A 16,222-nucleotide genomic window follows, 5' to 3' on the forward strand; every position below is an offset into this window, starting at 1 on the left:
GCCACCATGTGGTTGCTGGGAATTGAACTCAGGACCTTTGGAAGAGCAGGCAATGTTCTTAACCTCTGAGCCATCTCTCCAACCCCTTGGTTTTATTTTTCTGTTTCTGCAATAAAACAGTGATGAAAACCAACTTGGGAAGAAAGAGTTTATTTAGCTTAGAATTTACAGTGTATCATTGAGGAAAGGAAGGTCAAAAGTCAAGATAGAATTTTATAGGTAGGTACTGAAGCAGAGACCATGGAGAAATGCCTATCGGTTTATGTTTTCTGGCTTGCTCAGCTATTTTTCTCATACAGCCCAGGGTTATATACTATTGATAGCATATACCACTTTAGGCTTTGCCCTACAACATCTATTATCAATTAAGAAAAGTAATTCTCATAGACCTACTTTCAAGTCAGTCTAATGAAATTAATTCCTCACTTGAGTTTCTCTATCCCTAGATGAATCTAGTTTCTTCAAGAGACCAAAAGTAGCCAGCACAGTTTGGTCTTGTGACTCAGATCCCCAGAATAGAAACTGAGGCAAAGATCTCTGCCTCCTCAACACTAGGATTACAAAGGCAAGCCACATATTTGGATTTTGCATTGTTGCTGATATTTATGCTTCTGGTGCCTGCATTTTACCAATTCTAATTATAATATTTTATAAACCTAATTTAAATGTTTTAAATAATTACCATCATCTTTAGAATTAGGAAGGGATATCATTTTTTCAGTACCTAGAACTTTAGGTAGGCTTGTCCAATTTATCCTATGGATGCTCTCTACTTCATGAAACTGGAGAAGTGAGGGAAAAGGAGATTTACCTCTTAGATCCTATGATAGCTTTGTTTTGTTTTGTTTTTCTGTTTTCTATTTTTCTGATGAAGGGAAGAAACAACTTCTAGACACATGAATTTATTTCTTGGATGGGTCACATGTACTTTTAAGAACATTGTGGCTTTGCCAATTTTGTCTGCTTAAATAGCTTCATTGACTTTCAGGAACATCATGGCTTTTTGGGGGGAAGATATTGGACGAAGGCATTCAACCTCGAAGACAGGAGATAGTCCTGGTGTGCCCTCAACTCGAATGAAGGATCAATGCTGTCAGAAAGATGAGGGCCCACGTTTTACATAAGGGCTTGGGAAAGCTTATATGTGGAAAGTTCTTTGTGGAGTTAAAGAAAGTGTGAGTAGGTCGTATGGAAGTGTACTTGGCAAAAGTTAGGAGAGGGAAGTCTGGGAACTGCCACATCCTTCTTCATAGTTATAAGGAGTTGAAATACTTTCATATGAGCCTAGATGCATGGATTTATGAAGTTAGCTTCAGATAATAACAAAATGAAACACATTGAAGCTTTATTGTTTTATTTTCATTAATTTATTGAAATTATGACATTTAATTGAAAATATATTGAGACACATAGTATATGTGCTCTTGAGAGTCACATGCTAGCTATACTTGTGCCTGTGATTTTCAGAGCCTGATTTTAGTACTTAGAAACTATATGATGATATGTAACTCATAAATTCTTTGTTTTTTGAGAAATGTACCTAATATATGAAATAATTTTACATCTTCTGATACTGAATAGTAAGTGTTGTATCTTTTATATCTAGAACAATTTTAAACGTATACCTTAGTTTTTAGCCAAATAGATTCAATTTTGAAATTTAATATCCATTTCTTTGGACTATTGCAGTAGATAATGTTTAACAGTAGACCTTTTGACTGTTCTGGTACCTAAGTACAATTTCAATTTCATGTTTTTAGTAAACACCATTATCTGTAAGGCTTCTTAAATTCAATGAGGAAACTCTTATGCTACCCTATGCATATTGATGCATTCTGTTTGAAAATTCACATTTATCTTTTCCGTTGAATCAGGGCTCTTATCTCTTCATAATATTAGGTCTTTAAGATTTCAGATGAGATGCTTTTATCATATCCATTTCCTTCCCAACTTGTATCCATTTCCTATTTCCAATTTCCTACTCTCCCAAGTCTGTGTACTCTTTTTGTTTTTTTTCTGTGAAGTTCAATTTGTCCAACCTATATTCTTCAAGGTGTGGCCTTTAACTATAGCAATTTGCCAGGGGCAACATTCTTAAAGAAAACTGACTCTTCCTAGTCCAACATTGATGTTTTGACCAGGGCTCCTAAGGTCTTAGACATGAAGGCTGATTCTCTCTCTAGGCTGGGAATTGGTCTGCGTGAGCTTATGCAGTTGTCCATGCTGTCACAGTTGCTGTTCATAAGTGCAGCTACCCCACTGTGTCCAAAGGACAATCTTTCCTCCTACCCTTTTGCTGCAGTGCTCACTCAACCTTGGTAAAAAGGTATTTTTTCATATAGATATCCAAGCTAGGGCTGAGTGTCCATATTCTCTTTTTTCTTTTCTTTTTAGCCTATTTTAGGTCTTTGCTTTAATCACTATCTTACATAAATAGAAGCATACCTGGTAAGGGTTAAGAAATGCATTAATATATGTGTACAACTGTAGGTCATTAGAAGTCAGTTAGGTACTATTTTCAGATAGCAAATTAATAGTGCTATCTTTTCTCCTCCAGTGTATGACCTATCTAGTTCAGTCGTCTTTATATAAAAAGCCCCAATGTTGAATACATTTACATAAACATATTAATATCTGTAGATATATTAAAATATGATTGCCTTTAATTCTAAATATAAATGTTATTTGAGACTCACATCACTGGTAAAATGAATGGAATTAGATGGGAGACTCAACATTATTCTCCATTTGATGACAACAAGCAATGATTACAGTCTATACAATTAGATCAACAGTTGAAAGAAATTGATTTCTATGGAAACTATCCTCTGGATCGCAAGCAAGCTACTTGATATTTATAGTTATAGATTTAACCTTGCCTAACAGATAATGCCAGGATTTGTGTACATTTACAGTAGATAGTTAGAAAGACTTTGTATCATAACAGCCCTAGATACTGAAGTGAATATCCCTTAGTTTGGAAATTATACCAACTCTCAGCTCACTCACTTAAATGGCTCTCCACAGCCAATTAAAGTGAGAAATACTGTAAACAGAATGTGTTAAATAATCTTACTCTAAGTTACTGAAGTAGGGTACCAGAGAATGCTTATTTTATAAATGAAAGAGTTTGTATTGGCAATATCTTCTAATCGAGAGGATAGACTCTGAAGACATGCATGTTTTCCCAAAAAGACTATGAAGATTATTGAATATTACTTATTAACTAACAATTTTATTGTAACCATACAAATAAAGTACTAACACAGTATATATGTGCAAAATAGATAAAATGTGGTACATTTACACAATGGAGTACTACTCAGCAGTGAAAAATAAATGACATCTTGAAATTTGCATGTAAATGGATGGAACCAGAAAAACCATCCTGAGTGAGGTAACCCAGACCCAAAAGATGAGCATGGTATGCACTCAGTCATAAGTGGATATTAAACATAAAGCAAAAGATAACGAGTTTAATATCCATGACCCCAGAGAAGCTAGGTACAAGGAAAACCTTGAGAGAAGCATTCATGGATCTTCCTGGGAAAGGGAAATAGACAAGATCTCCTGAAAAAATTGGGAGCATGTGGGTGAGGAGAGAAAGGAGTGCTGAAAGAGAAGAGCAGAGAAAGGGAGGGGGAGGAGAACTTGAGGGAACTGGGTGGTCCAGATGGGGGAAGAACAGAAAGCGAGAGCAAGGAAAGAGATATCTTGATTGAAGGAGCCACTATGGGGCTAACAACAAACTGGCACTAGAGAAATTCCCGGGAATCCACAAGGATAACTGCAGTTAAGACCCTAAGCAACTATGGAGAAAATGCCTGAACTGGCCTTTCCCTGAAATCAGATTGATGATTATCTTTCTTTTTCAATTTTTTAATTGATTTTATTGAGCTATACATTTTCCTCCTCTCCTCTCCCTTCCTCTCCCCTCCCCTTCTGGCCTCTCCTATGATCCACATGCTCTCAATTTACTCAGGAGATCTTGTTGTATTCTACCTCCAAAGTGGATTAGATCCATGTATGTCTCCCTTAGCGTCCTCATTGTTGTCTAGGTTCTCTGGGATTGTGAATTGTGGGCTGATTTTCTTTGCTTTATGTCTAAAGACCACGTATGAGTGAATATATATGATATTAAATATCACCATAGAATCTTCATCCAGCAACTGATGCAAGCAGAGACAGAGATCCACAGCAGAGCACTGGGTTAAGCTCTCAAAGTTTAGTCAAAGAGACAGAGGAGTGATAATATGAGCAAAGAGGTAAAGACCATGATGGTGTTAACTGAAGCAACTTACCTGAGCTAATAGGAGCTCATTTACTCCAGGCTGACAGCATAGTATCAAACTAGGTGACAGTTGTATGGCTGGGTAGACTGTGGGGCCAATGGCAGTAGGATCAGGATTTATCCCTACTGATTTTACAGACTTATTAGAACCTATTCTCTTTGGAGGAATACCTTGTTCAACCCAGATATAGTGGAGAGGGCCTAGGTCCTGCCTAAAAGCAATGTTATAGATGTTGTTGACTCCCCATGGGAATTCTTACCCTCTCTGAGGAGTGGATAGGGGTGAGACATGTAGGATTCTGGTGGGAATTGGAGGAGAGGAGGGAGTGGAAACTGTAACTCGTATGTAAAATGGAAAAAAAAAGATTTTTTGGAAACAAATAATTTTTTAAAAAATTTGAGGGGCATACCAGCTAATACCAACTGATTTCAAAGTATTCAAATGTGTTAGTAAACAGCTTTATTAAAAATGGTTAGCAAGTTCTTCCTGTGGAATCAACTGCCATGTTAGCATGCTTGTATTTAGCACACAATAGGGAAGGGAATCCAAATACTGAGCTCTGAACAAAAGGCAAAGTTCATGATACTTGGAAAGACTTTCAGATCTGCTCTCTAGGCATTCCTTACCCAGTCTGCTCCCTAAATTATATCTATACACTTATTGTCTTGTAATTGGACTGACTGACCTCTCTCTGATCTATCATTTCCATAATTGCATAAGTGCCATGTCCTTAGGGAGGTTGATTTTAGGAGACCTCAAAAAAAATGTCTATTTCTTTCTCTTCATATCTGTGATGTATTCCGTTGCTGTTTTCCTATCATGTGATTTGTTCTTTGATAATCATGTGCTATATTATACCTATGCTGCAACATAATCTCTAATGAAGACGGCTTAACTACTGGAGTCTCATGACCGAAAGAATGACTGGAATATTTCTTGTATTAATCTAAAGCCTTGTCTGTATTTATTTCTTATCAAAATTTTAACAGTTTTTGATTTTTACTTTATCCAGATGCAAAGTCTGGGTTGACAAAGGGAAGCTCTTTGAGTTCTTGTATTTGGCAGCTGTTGTATCTCTAGGTATGAAACAGCAACAAACAAGAACATTAGACAGGTTACAATAGCAAAATGTGGCATAGCAGTTAGCTCTAAAACAAAACTCTTGTGTGTATCTAAACTATCAGGATCCCTCAATGGTAGGCATTACAGCTATAAACAGTTGTAAGTAAAGAGATTCTTTAGCCCTTAGCAATCACTAATGTTGCCATACTTACATAGGGCTAGGAATCTAGATTTAAAAAGTTAATATTAACATCTCCATCTGAGGTGTCTGAGACCCATGGCCCTACAGATATTACAGTTCTGCAGAAATCTTCCAGGGACTAAAGCCTGTACTTCCTCTTGTCTTGTTCCTTAGAGCAACTTTGCCATTCCTCCAATTTTTCCCATCTCATAACTCCTGGACCTTTTGTCTTCCTATCCCGGTGGCTCTCAAACTGTTGAGATGCTTCTTTTCTAGCAGGGATATGTCTGTTTCATTTAGAGCTTGCCCTGGTCTCTGCCACCATTTTATTCTGCTTATTTATTCTGTTTCAGATGTTTATTTCTTTGTGCTTAGTTCCATGATCCTACATGAAGGCAAAAAAAAATCACCTGGAATAGGCGTTTTATTATACATAATGTAAAATAACCAAAGCAAGGAGTACACAAGATTGTCTCCTGGTCTATTCACTCAGTTTGCCTGATGTCTTTTTTATTTAAGTGGAGAAAAGGCTTGGAACCAATAATAACATACCTTGTTATTTATGTTGGAAAAAATTACAGTCTTAGCTTTTTAGTACCACTTGCAGGCTTCCCCTACTAGAGCATCAGGGAAGTATAGATGTACTAAGCCAAAACTGTTGGAGGGAGATCCAAGTAGTTAAGGTTTTTGATTGTGTGATGAATAGTTTTATGCCAGTTTGATGCAAGCTAAAGTCACCTAAGTGGATGGAACCTCAATTAAGAAAGTGCTTCAATAAGACAGGGTTGTAGGCAAGCTTGGAGGGCATTTTTTAAATTATTGATTGATGGTAGAGGGGAAAGCCCATTGTTTGTGGTTTCATCCTTAGACTTGAGGACTTCAGCTCTATACGAAATTAGGCTAGTAATCAGTAGTATCAAGACAGTAAGAAGCCTACCTCCATGACCTCTACATGAGCCTCTGCCTTCAGATCCTTGCCCTACTTGAGGTACTGCCATCACTGCTTTTGATGATGAACTGTTATATAGAAATGTGAGTGAAAAATAACTCATTCCTCAAGTTGTTTTGGTCATGTTTTCTCATCACCGCAAGAGTAACCTCAACTAAAATAGATATTGGTATCAGGGTTTGGCGGTATTGTTCGTTTTTTAAAATTTATTTATTTATTTTAGAAAAATATATTTTCTTATTTTACATACCAAATCCAGTTTGCACTCCCTCCCCTCCTACAGTACCCTCCAGATTTCTCCCTGTCCCACCCCTGTCAAGTCCACTCCTCACAGAGGGTAAGGCTTCGCATAGGGAATCAACAGAGTCTATGTCATTGCTTTGGAGGCAGGACCAAGGTCTTCCCCACTATATCTGGGCTGAGCAAGGTATCACTCCAAAGAGAATGGGTTCCAAAAAGGCAGTACAAGCAGGAGGGATTAATCCTGGTCTCACTGCCAGTAGCCCCACAGTCTGTCCCAACTACACAACTGTCACCCACATCCAGAAGCCCTACTTTGGTCCTATGTTGGTTCCCCTGCTGTCAGTCTGGAGTCAATGAGCTGCCATTAGCCCAGGTAAGCTGTTTCAGTGGTTATCCCCGTCATGGTCTTGACTTCTTTGCTCCTATTCTCACTCCACCCACTCTTTGACTGGTCTTTGTGAGCTCAGCCCAGTGGGTCTCTGCCTCTGCTTCCATCTGTTGCTAGATCAAGATTCTATGATGGCATTTAAGATAATCATTAATCTGACTACAGGGCAAAGCGCCTTCTTCGGGCACCCTTCTCCACTATTGCTCAGGGTCTTGCTGAGGTAATCTTTGTGAATACCTGGGAATTTCTCTAGAGTCAGGTTTCTTGCTAGCCCCATAATGGCTCCCTCTATCAAGATATTTCTTTCCTTGCTCGACGTCTCTGTTCTTCCCCCATCTGGAAAATACTGTTTCCTCAAGTTCTCCTCCCCCATCCTCTCCTGCTGCCCTTTTGCCCTCCCTTCTCCCACCACTCCTATGCTCCCAATTTTCTCAAGATATCTTGTCAATTTTACCACTCCAAGGGGGATCAATATATGTTTTTCTTAGGACTCTCGGACTCTCCTTTTTACTTAGCATGTTGGGTTTTTTTGTTTTTTTGTTTTTTGTTTTTTGTTTTTTTTTTGATTGTAGAAGGATTTTGGAATTGTGTGCCAGAAAAGCCATTGAGTCTCCAAAGCTGGGTGAGTTGTTTTGTGGAGGTTATAAGATGTGAATGTGAAGGGAAATGCCTTGGAAAGAAGCCTGGCTTGTGACGTTCCATGGGAAAGTTTCAGAGTCGCTCAAAACTCCATCAGGGACTTTGCACAATTTAAGTTAAGAAACTGCAGTTCTGGTTACCTGGAGCTGAAAAATCAGCTGTGATTAACAAGAGACCAGAACCATTGAGGAAAAAAGAAAACCTTTGCTTTGCTGGGTTTATCAACACTGGTCAGCTGGAGTTAAGAAATTAGCAGTCACAAGAAGAGTTCAACATCATTGAGGGGAAATCTTCTGGGAAGTGTTTTCTCAGTCTGAAAACCCAGAAGCTGTGCTATAGAAATGGCCAGGGTCCTATCTTCTGCTGACTGCTGAACTTGCCAATAGAATAGTAAGACAGATGGTACTGGTTTTGAAGGAATAAGAGGTCATGGAGAACTACTGAGGCTTTAGACTGTGTGGCAAGCCTGGAGTCTCTGAGGAGAGTATAGGAGAAGCTATTGGTGAAGGTGTAGCCAAGTTGCAAAAATTAACTCCTTCATTTAGCCATGCCAGTACTATGAGTTAACCACGAAGAACAGCAGCAGTGGTGGGATGGATCCAAGCTGTGTGTAATACATAGGACAAATCCAGTGAAGTGACAAAAGCCCTTTCTAGGAGACCAGAAGATCAGGAATGGATCTCAGACATTGAATCTTGAGTTATTACACAGTTTTGTTTTGTTCAAATTGTGATTATGCCCTGGTTCTTCCCTCCTGAAGTAAGAAAGCATTTGATTTTATTGGAGGCTAATATAAAAATTGAGAACTTAAAGCTGGGAGTCTTTGGATTTTAAACGAGACTTCTGATTTTAAAAAAGATTAAATTTGAAGTGTTTTAAGTTTGTAAGAATGGGTCTTTCAAGTTTGAGAATGTCTTATATTGTGATATCAATATTAATGTGTAACTTGGGGAGGAACAAGAAAAGAAAGGTTGTAGCTTAACAGTGATGTGTTTGGATGTAAAGCTAACAGAGTCAAGCTAAAATCATCTGAGATCTGGGAAAACAGAACCTCAAGGAACAAAGAGCTTCTGTTAGATGCGTCGAGAAGCCTATAGGGCATTTTCTTTGTGATTGAAGGGTGAGGGCCCAGCCCATTGTGGGTGGTTTTATGCCTAGGCTCATGGTGTTAGTTTCTGTAAGAAGACCAGTTGAGCAAGCCGGTCAGTTGTACTCCTCCATCACATCCACCTCAGCTTTTGCCTCCAGGTTACTATACCCTGACTGAAATAAACCTTTTCCTATCCAAGCTGTTTTTGGTCAGAGTGTTTCACCACAGCAGTAGGAACACTAGCAGGTAGCACCAAGTCCAGTACAAACTGAAATAGATGTTAGCTGTGATCACCTTTGCCTTGTTTGTCTCTACCTCTCAGGGAATCTGTGGATTATTTAAATGGTTGGTGCTAAGATAATGATAGTCTAGTTGTCTATCAACCAATGGTGTTTCTTCTAATAACTGCTAATTATAGAGTCTAACTATTCTATCCTCCACTTGCTCAGCTAGCTTTCTTGTAGAAACCAGGACCATCAACCTAGGGTGGTACCACACGCTATGGAAAGGACCCTCCCTTATCAACCACTCATTAAAAATGTGTTCTGTAGCCCAATATTATGAAGGCATTTTCCAAATTAAGGTTCCTTCCTCACCAATTACTACAGCTTGTGGGAAGTTAACAGAAAAAAAATAGCCAGCATAGAAAGTATCCCTATCTATCTCAGAAGGACATAGAAGTGTTTAATTTCATACTGGTTAATATATCCCACTATGTAACAAATTATGCATGAGGATGGTTTGGGAAAAACTACTGGGCACATTTTAATGGATCCAGTAATTTTGATCAAATAATGTATTACTTTAAATCCTTTTAGTAAGCAAATAAATATTTTCATTTTTTTATTCAGTTTATGTATCTGTTCTCTGTGTGCATGCATGCATTAGAGTTCAGAAGCTCATGGGAGCCAGGCAAATCATGTCAGGGCATCAACATATATAGTTGAAGGTGACAGTGAGCTGCCTAAGGGGGGTGCTGGGAACAAGTTTTGGGTCTTCTCCAAGAGCAGTATGTGTTTTTAATTTTAAGCTGATCTACCTTTCCAGCTCTCCCCAAAATTGTGACTGCTTAAGATATATATTTAAATACATATACCTCACAGCAACACGATGAAAAAGGTAATGTTACCAGTTCTATTACACAGTTGAGGAAACTGATAGTATTAAAGCTGTTTTGGTCCTACGATTAACGGAGAAAGCCCCCGGAAGAGTAGGTTGTATGCTTCCAATCAAAGGGTCATGGATAAAATGCTGCTTTGTTGCTTTGGACAGTTTCGTAGCATGGATTTATGTCATTCTCTCTTGTTAGAATATTCTTTTTTTGTTTTTTGTTTTTTGTTTTTTGTTTTTTCAAGACAGGGTTTCTCTGTGGTTTTGAGCCTGTCCTGGAACTAGCTCTTGTAGACCAGGCTGGTCTCGAACTCACAGAGATCCGCCTGCCTCTGCCTCCCGAGTGCTGGGATTAAAGGCGTGCGCCACCACCGCCCAGCTTTTGTTAGAATATTCTTAAATATCAACATTTCTGTTTCTGGCAGTAGTTTTATAATCTCTTCATTATTTGTCTTTTTCTTTGTGCAGTGGGATGCCATTACTGAAATGGATGAGCACAACAGGCCCATACATACATACCAGGTATGCAATGTCATGGAACCAAATCAAAACAACTGGCTTCGGACTAATTGGATCTCTCGTGATGCTGCACAGAAAATTTACGTGGAGATGAAGTTCACACTGAGAGATTGTAACAGCATCCCATGGGTCCTAGGAACTTGTAAGGAAACATTCAATCTGTATTATATAGAATCGGATGAGTCCCATGGGACTAAATTCAAGCCAAGCCAATATGTAAAGATAGACACAATTGCTGCGGATGAGAGCTTTACTCAGATGGATTTGGGTGATCGCATCCTTAAGCTCAACACTGAAATTCGTGAGGTGGGGCCCATAGAGAGGAAAGGATTTTATTTGGCTTTTCAAGACATTGGAGCATGCATTGCCCTGGTCTCAGTCCGTGTTTTCTACAAAAAATGCCCCTTCACTGTGCGGAACTTGGCTATGTTTCCTGATACCATCCCAAGGGTTGATTCTTCGTCTTTGGTTGAAGTGCGGGGTTCATGTGTGAAGAGTGCTGAAGAGCGGGATACTCCTAAACTCTACTGTGGAGCTGATGGAGATTGGCTTGTTCCTCTGGGAAGGTGTATCTGCAGTACAGGCTATGAAGAAATTGAGGGATCCTGCCATGGTAAGACACAAAGTGCAAATAATTTATCTTGTATCTTAAATTGTTTCTCAGAAGTTTTTGTGCTTTTCCTGATCATTTCTTGTTGAAGAAATTGACTTCTGTTAACTAAAGACAAACTGATCTATTGTTTTTACCTTTCATATGGAAATGATATAGCATATTTCTTTCAATTAAACCCTGTAAGTTCTTGGAATCATATCATTTTTATATAGGAAAACAATACCAACCTCAGTGAATTACTTACCTTTGCTAGTCAGTATACCTATATTAAATTTTTAATTTTAGTAAGGTATTTAAATGTAATTGTTAACATATAATAACATTGCAAAATATACTTAAATTTAAAATTATAACTTTCATATTATTATCATGAGAGTGGAATAACTGATTTAAGAATAATTTTTCTCTCACATTAATCATCTCATGGAGACTTACTAATTAAATAAATATTTATTTAACATTTTTACTTAACCTTAATAAAGACCATCTATCTACATTTAAATTGAAATTTCAAGTAATACAATGTAGAAATACAGTGATCTTTATGTACACAGTGGTGGACCAAGCATGTTCTAATCTCTGTGGTAAATTATTCCCAGGAATTTTTATCTTCTGGCACTATATTATATTTATTCACTAATATACTAGTATTACATTCACTTTTGTTTAAAATGCTGAAAGACAGAAAGATGGGAAAGAAATAAAAAGATTCTCTTACATATGCATATGTATTTACATATGCATATATAAATATTGAGCAATAAAAGTGAGTATTTACAGGTTTAATCAATAATGCACATAGGCTATTGATTATCACACAGTTCACTAAACTATTAACTGATGGTAATGCTTGGAGTTGTAAAACATTAATAGTGGCATGAGAAGTTTTTTATCTGTTGCATAAAACATGAAACAGTCTTTACAACTTAATAACTAAAATATTTTATTAAAATTAAACAAATATTAAAAAACCTAACATTTTTGTCCACCTATATCAAGATTTTATAGTAGAGAAATTATAAATTCTCCTAAAGAGAATCCTATGAATTTCCTTTGCCTTAGAAAATGTCATAAATAAACATTAACTAACTCGTCAACAATTTTGGGAAAGCAAAAGAGCTCTGGATAAATATTATAAATCTAGGATTCTATGTATTTTTTATTTAAGAAGATTTTTATGTGAAATTTCACTTTTATATAAGGAATAAACTTTCACTCATTGTTTGGCAGAGATGGTTTTAAAGAAAAGATAAATAGCATTAGTTAATTTTGAGACTGAGTATCTGCGTTTGCAATATTAGCTTTAGTACCCTTCCTTTGGTCACAGAAACAAGAGGCTCTGTGTACTGCCCAGGCACTCATCATTTCTAATAAACATAGCAAAATGAGAATTAACCTTGGATGTTATATCCTTAAATTACTAACTAAAAAAATACATTGACTTTCTACATAAAGTAGTAATAATAATCGATATGAAGTAATCATAAAACTTCTAAATATATATGGTTCCCACTATAAATAATAAACTGTTTTTTTCAAACAAGTGGGAAACAGAGTAGATGTAAAGATTTTTATAAAGATATGCTTTCCATTTTAAGCTATTCATTTTCTTGAGCATTTTCATAATGTTCTTCTCTTTCCTACAATAATAAGACATATTATTGCTTCTATTCCCTACCAACACTTTATATTACAGCCAAACCTCTGCTTTTCATAGCAAGTGTCAAAGTATTCAAATGTATATGAATAAACTTATTCATGAACTTAATATACCTATATGAATTAAATGAGCACTTCAAACTATAACTTGACTACACATCTATTGAGGGGGAAAAGAGAAGCATTATTTGCATCTGACTTATTGGTTTAGCTTACTTTGATAAAATAATCATTTATATTTGTTATTTTTGAATGTATATTCTCTTAGTTACTCTTGTTGATTACATATGTGTATTGTATTTATCTTGGAGAGAAAACACAAAACAGTTGGCCAGACACATCGATGACTTAGTATATTCATGTAGTAAATAAACTTAAGACAGAAAACTGTAGAGCCTCCTAATGAGACCATCTGATTGCTTGAGTAGAGTTGGAGTGCTTAAGATTATCTCTTCCTTCCCAGAATTATTCTCTAGGTGGCCTCCAAAGATTGCAGAAATTATCTTAAGCTTTCCTACAACATTGAAGGATCAAAAAAAAAGGGCAACCAAAAAAGGGAAGGAAAGATAAGGTTAAGCATTTTTCGTGTTTCATGGGTATAGAAGTGTAGAAGAAAGAACTGTTAGAGATTAAATAGCTGATACTGTATTGACAAAGGGCTACAGCTGTGCTACTGACCCTCATTCCACTATGTTTCTCCCTGATTAATGTCCTTACTTCCTTACATAAACCTGTGCTTCCATTTTATGGCATCATGCTGAAGCCCAATGTAGCTTCATCAAAATCCATTTCAGATGAGAGTGAAATGCTCTACTTGAATCTCCTCCTATTTGAAAGAAAGTTTGTATCATAAGTTGACCTTGAAAGCAATTTCCTTGGTGCCTTTCAAATCCTGCCCCATCTCATTGTTATTCTACTATGTATCACATAATCCATTCAATCCCAAAGTGTCCTGTTTATTGCTTACTGTCAACTTGACCCTATTTAGACTAACTTTGGATGCCTAGCATCCAAATTCAAGGATTGCCCAGCACTCAACATGAGGCCACTGCTCTAGGATTGTAATTTTTTTTTAAATTGTTATTGGTGGGTCCAGAACATTGCCTAGGTGAGCTATCATAAAGTCTTCAAGAAAGCTATATGAGCCGGGTGATGGTGGCGCACGCCTTTAATCCCAGCACTCGGGAGGCAGAGGCAGGTGGATCTCTGTGAGTTCGAGACCAGCCTGGTCTGCAGAGCTAGTTCCAGGACAGGCTCCAAAGCCACAGAGAAACCCTGTCTCGAAAAAACCAAAAAAATATAAAAATAAAAAAAGTAAAAAATAAATAAAAAAGAAAGCTATATGAGTAAGCCTATAATCAGTGTTCCTCTACAGATTCTGCTTGAGTTTCGACCATGACTTCTCTTAGTGATTCATTGTGATATGGAAAAATAAGTCAAATAATCACTTCCCTCCTTTAAATAGCCTATTATAAGAATGTTTTATCAAAGCAATAGAAGAGAAAACTAGGACACAAAGCAAAGGCCATTGTAGTTTTTAACTTGACATCATGGGAGTCCCTTATGTTCTCTAAATGATTTTGTAGGTCTGTTGAAAGTGACTGTTCACTACAGCATTAAAAAAAAACTCACAATTTGGTCTCCTTTTGCTTTATAACCTTGACAAATGTTACCTGTTGTTCTGACTTACTGGTTTTGAACAATGTGCATGTTCCTCATGTCTCTTAATGTTTTCTGTGCTTTTTCTAAGGGCTTGCTTCCTTTATTGGTTGTGTTTTTCTATCCATGAATTTCATTAATCTTACCTAATTGAATGTAATTGTTTATATAGGTTGGCTCTCACAAAAATTAATCCCTCTTTCTTTGTTTTGTGCTATAGTTTGTAATAATTATGCATGTGTCTTTTTCATCACATCTATCAGATAAAAGAGTTGTATTTTAAAAATTACCTGTTCAATATAGTGTAAAAAATGGGTTTCTGTGAATGACCACAAGGCAGTGAGAATGAAATGCAGTAAGAGTAAAGCTTATCCATCAGGTCATATGTTTCTCCTCATTATCTCTCAGTGCTTTAGATCTGTAACTATCTAGAAAATGCTGCTACCCTTCATTTTACTAATGATAATGAAAGTATTGGAAACAGAAATGTTTTGCTTGGGATTGCAAAACAGCTGCTAACATCATATTGAGAATGGAAGTCCAGCTCTTTCTCTGCTTGGCCTTTGAGAGGCAGTGACTATTTTCAAACTTTGCTTGAATAAACTTGAGAATTAGGGTTTGGCATGCAGCAAACCCATAGAAATGTAATTTATAGCATAATTCCATATTGTCTGTCACAAGGAGATGCAGGGTTCCTTTTTTCACATATTTTGGTCCTTGTTAAAATTTAAGAACTTGACAAAATTTTAAGTTTGAGAGACTAAACAGCGGGCCATGCAAGTTTGAACTCTTAGTAACTGCCAAGAGCAAAGATATAGACAGCAAAATCTAAAGTTATTATTTTTGTGTTAAAATTCAAGGAAAGAGGCAGGCATGGTAGCAGAAGTCTGTAAGCAGTTTCATGGGCAGGGGCTCCTGTAAGAAAACATACTCCCAGAGACAATTAGAGTAAGCTGGTTTTGTAGTCTATCTATTGTCCATTCAAAAGTGGAATGTAGAAAGAGGAAGACAGAAGAAAGTTTTGCTTTCTGAGCTCTAATTGTAGTGGAGTGGTGAACAGGCTTGTTTTTCATCCTGCCCGGCTCCCGCATGGCTAGCTTTACGCCGGAAATAACAACACACAAATTGTATTCTTTTAAACACTGCCTGGCCCGTTAATTCTAGCCTCTTATTGGCTAATTCTCACATCTTGATTAACCCATTTCTAATAATCTGTCTAGCACCACAAGGTGGTGACTTACCAAGAAAGACTCAGCATATCTGACCTGGTGGCTGGCTTTATAACGTCTGCCCCACTGCCTTCTTCCTCCCAGCATTCTGTTCTGTTTACTCCACCTACCTAATTTTCTGTCCTATTAAAGGACCAAGGCAGTTTCTTTGTTAACCAATGAAAGTAACATATAGACAGATTACCCTCCTCCATCATCTAATGCAGTTTGCCTTAGTTAGGTTCACTATAGCTGTGATGAAATCCCATAACTCAAAACAACTTGTGGGAGAAAGGGTTTATATTACTCAATTTCACATAACAGCTCATCATCAAATGCAGTTAGTTCAGGAGCACATACAGGGCAGAAACTTGGAGGCAGGAACTGATGGAGAGGCAATAGAGGGATGCTGCTTACTCACTTGCTCCCCGTGGCTTGATCAGCCTCCTTTCTTATAGAACCCACAACCACCAGCCAAGGAAAAGCACCACCCATAATGGGTTGGGCCCTCCCCCATCTATCAGTAATTTTAATAAAATGTCTTCCAGCCAGATCTTAGGGAGGCATTTTCACACTTGAGCCTCCCTCCTTTCTGATGACTCCATCTTAT

At 37.3% G+C, this 16,222-nt stretch overlaps 1 protein-coding gene across 4 annotated transcripts in view; it reads left to right on the forward strand.

The window, feature by feature from the left end:
* Window positions 1-16,222, forward strand: part of Epha6 (EPH receptor A6) — a 918,005-nt gene that overhangs the window by 153,782 nt on the left and 748,001 nt on the right. For all 4 annotated transcript variants that reach the window (XM_026787030.1, XM_013353099.2, XM_013352834.2 and 1 more), the window contains one exon: window positions 10,423-11,086. In XM_026787030.1, the coding sequence (XP_026642831.1) occupies window positions 10,423-11,086 (664 nt within the window). The remainder of the gene's footprint in view (window positions 1-10,422; window positions 11,087-16,222) is intronic.

This window comes from Microtus ochrogaster, chromosome 2, assembly GCF_000317375.1.
Source record: "Microtus ochrogaster isolate Prairie Vole_2 chromosome 2, MicOch1.0, whole genome shotgun sequence".
NCBI classification, from domain to species: Eukaryota; Metazoa; Chordata; class Mammalia; order Rodentia; family Cricetidae; genus Microtus; species Microtus ochrogaster.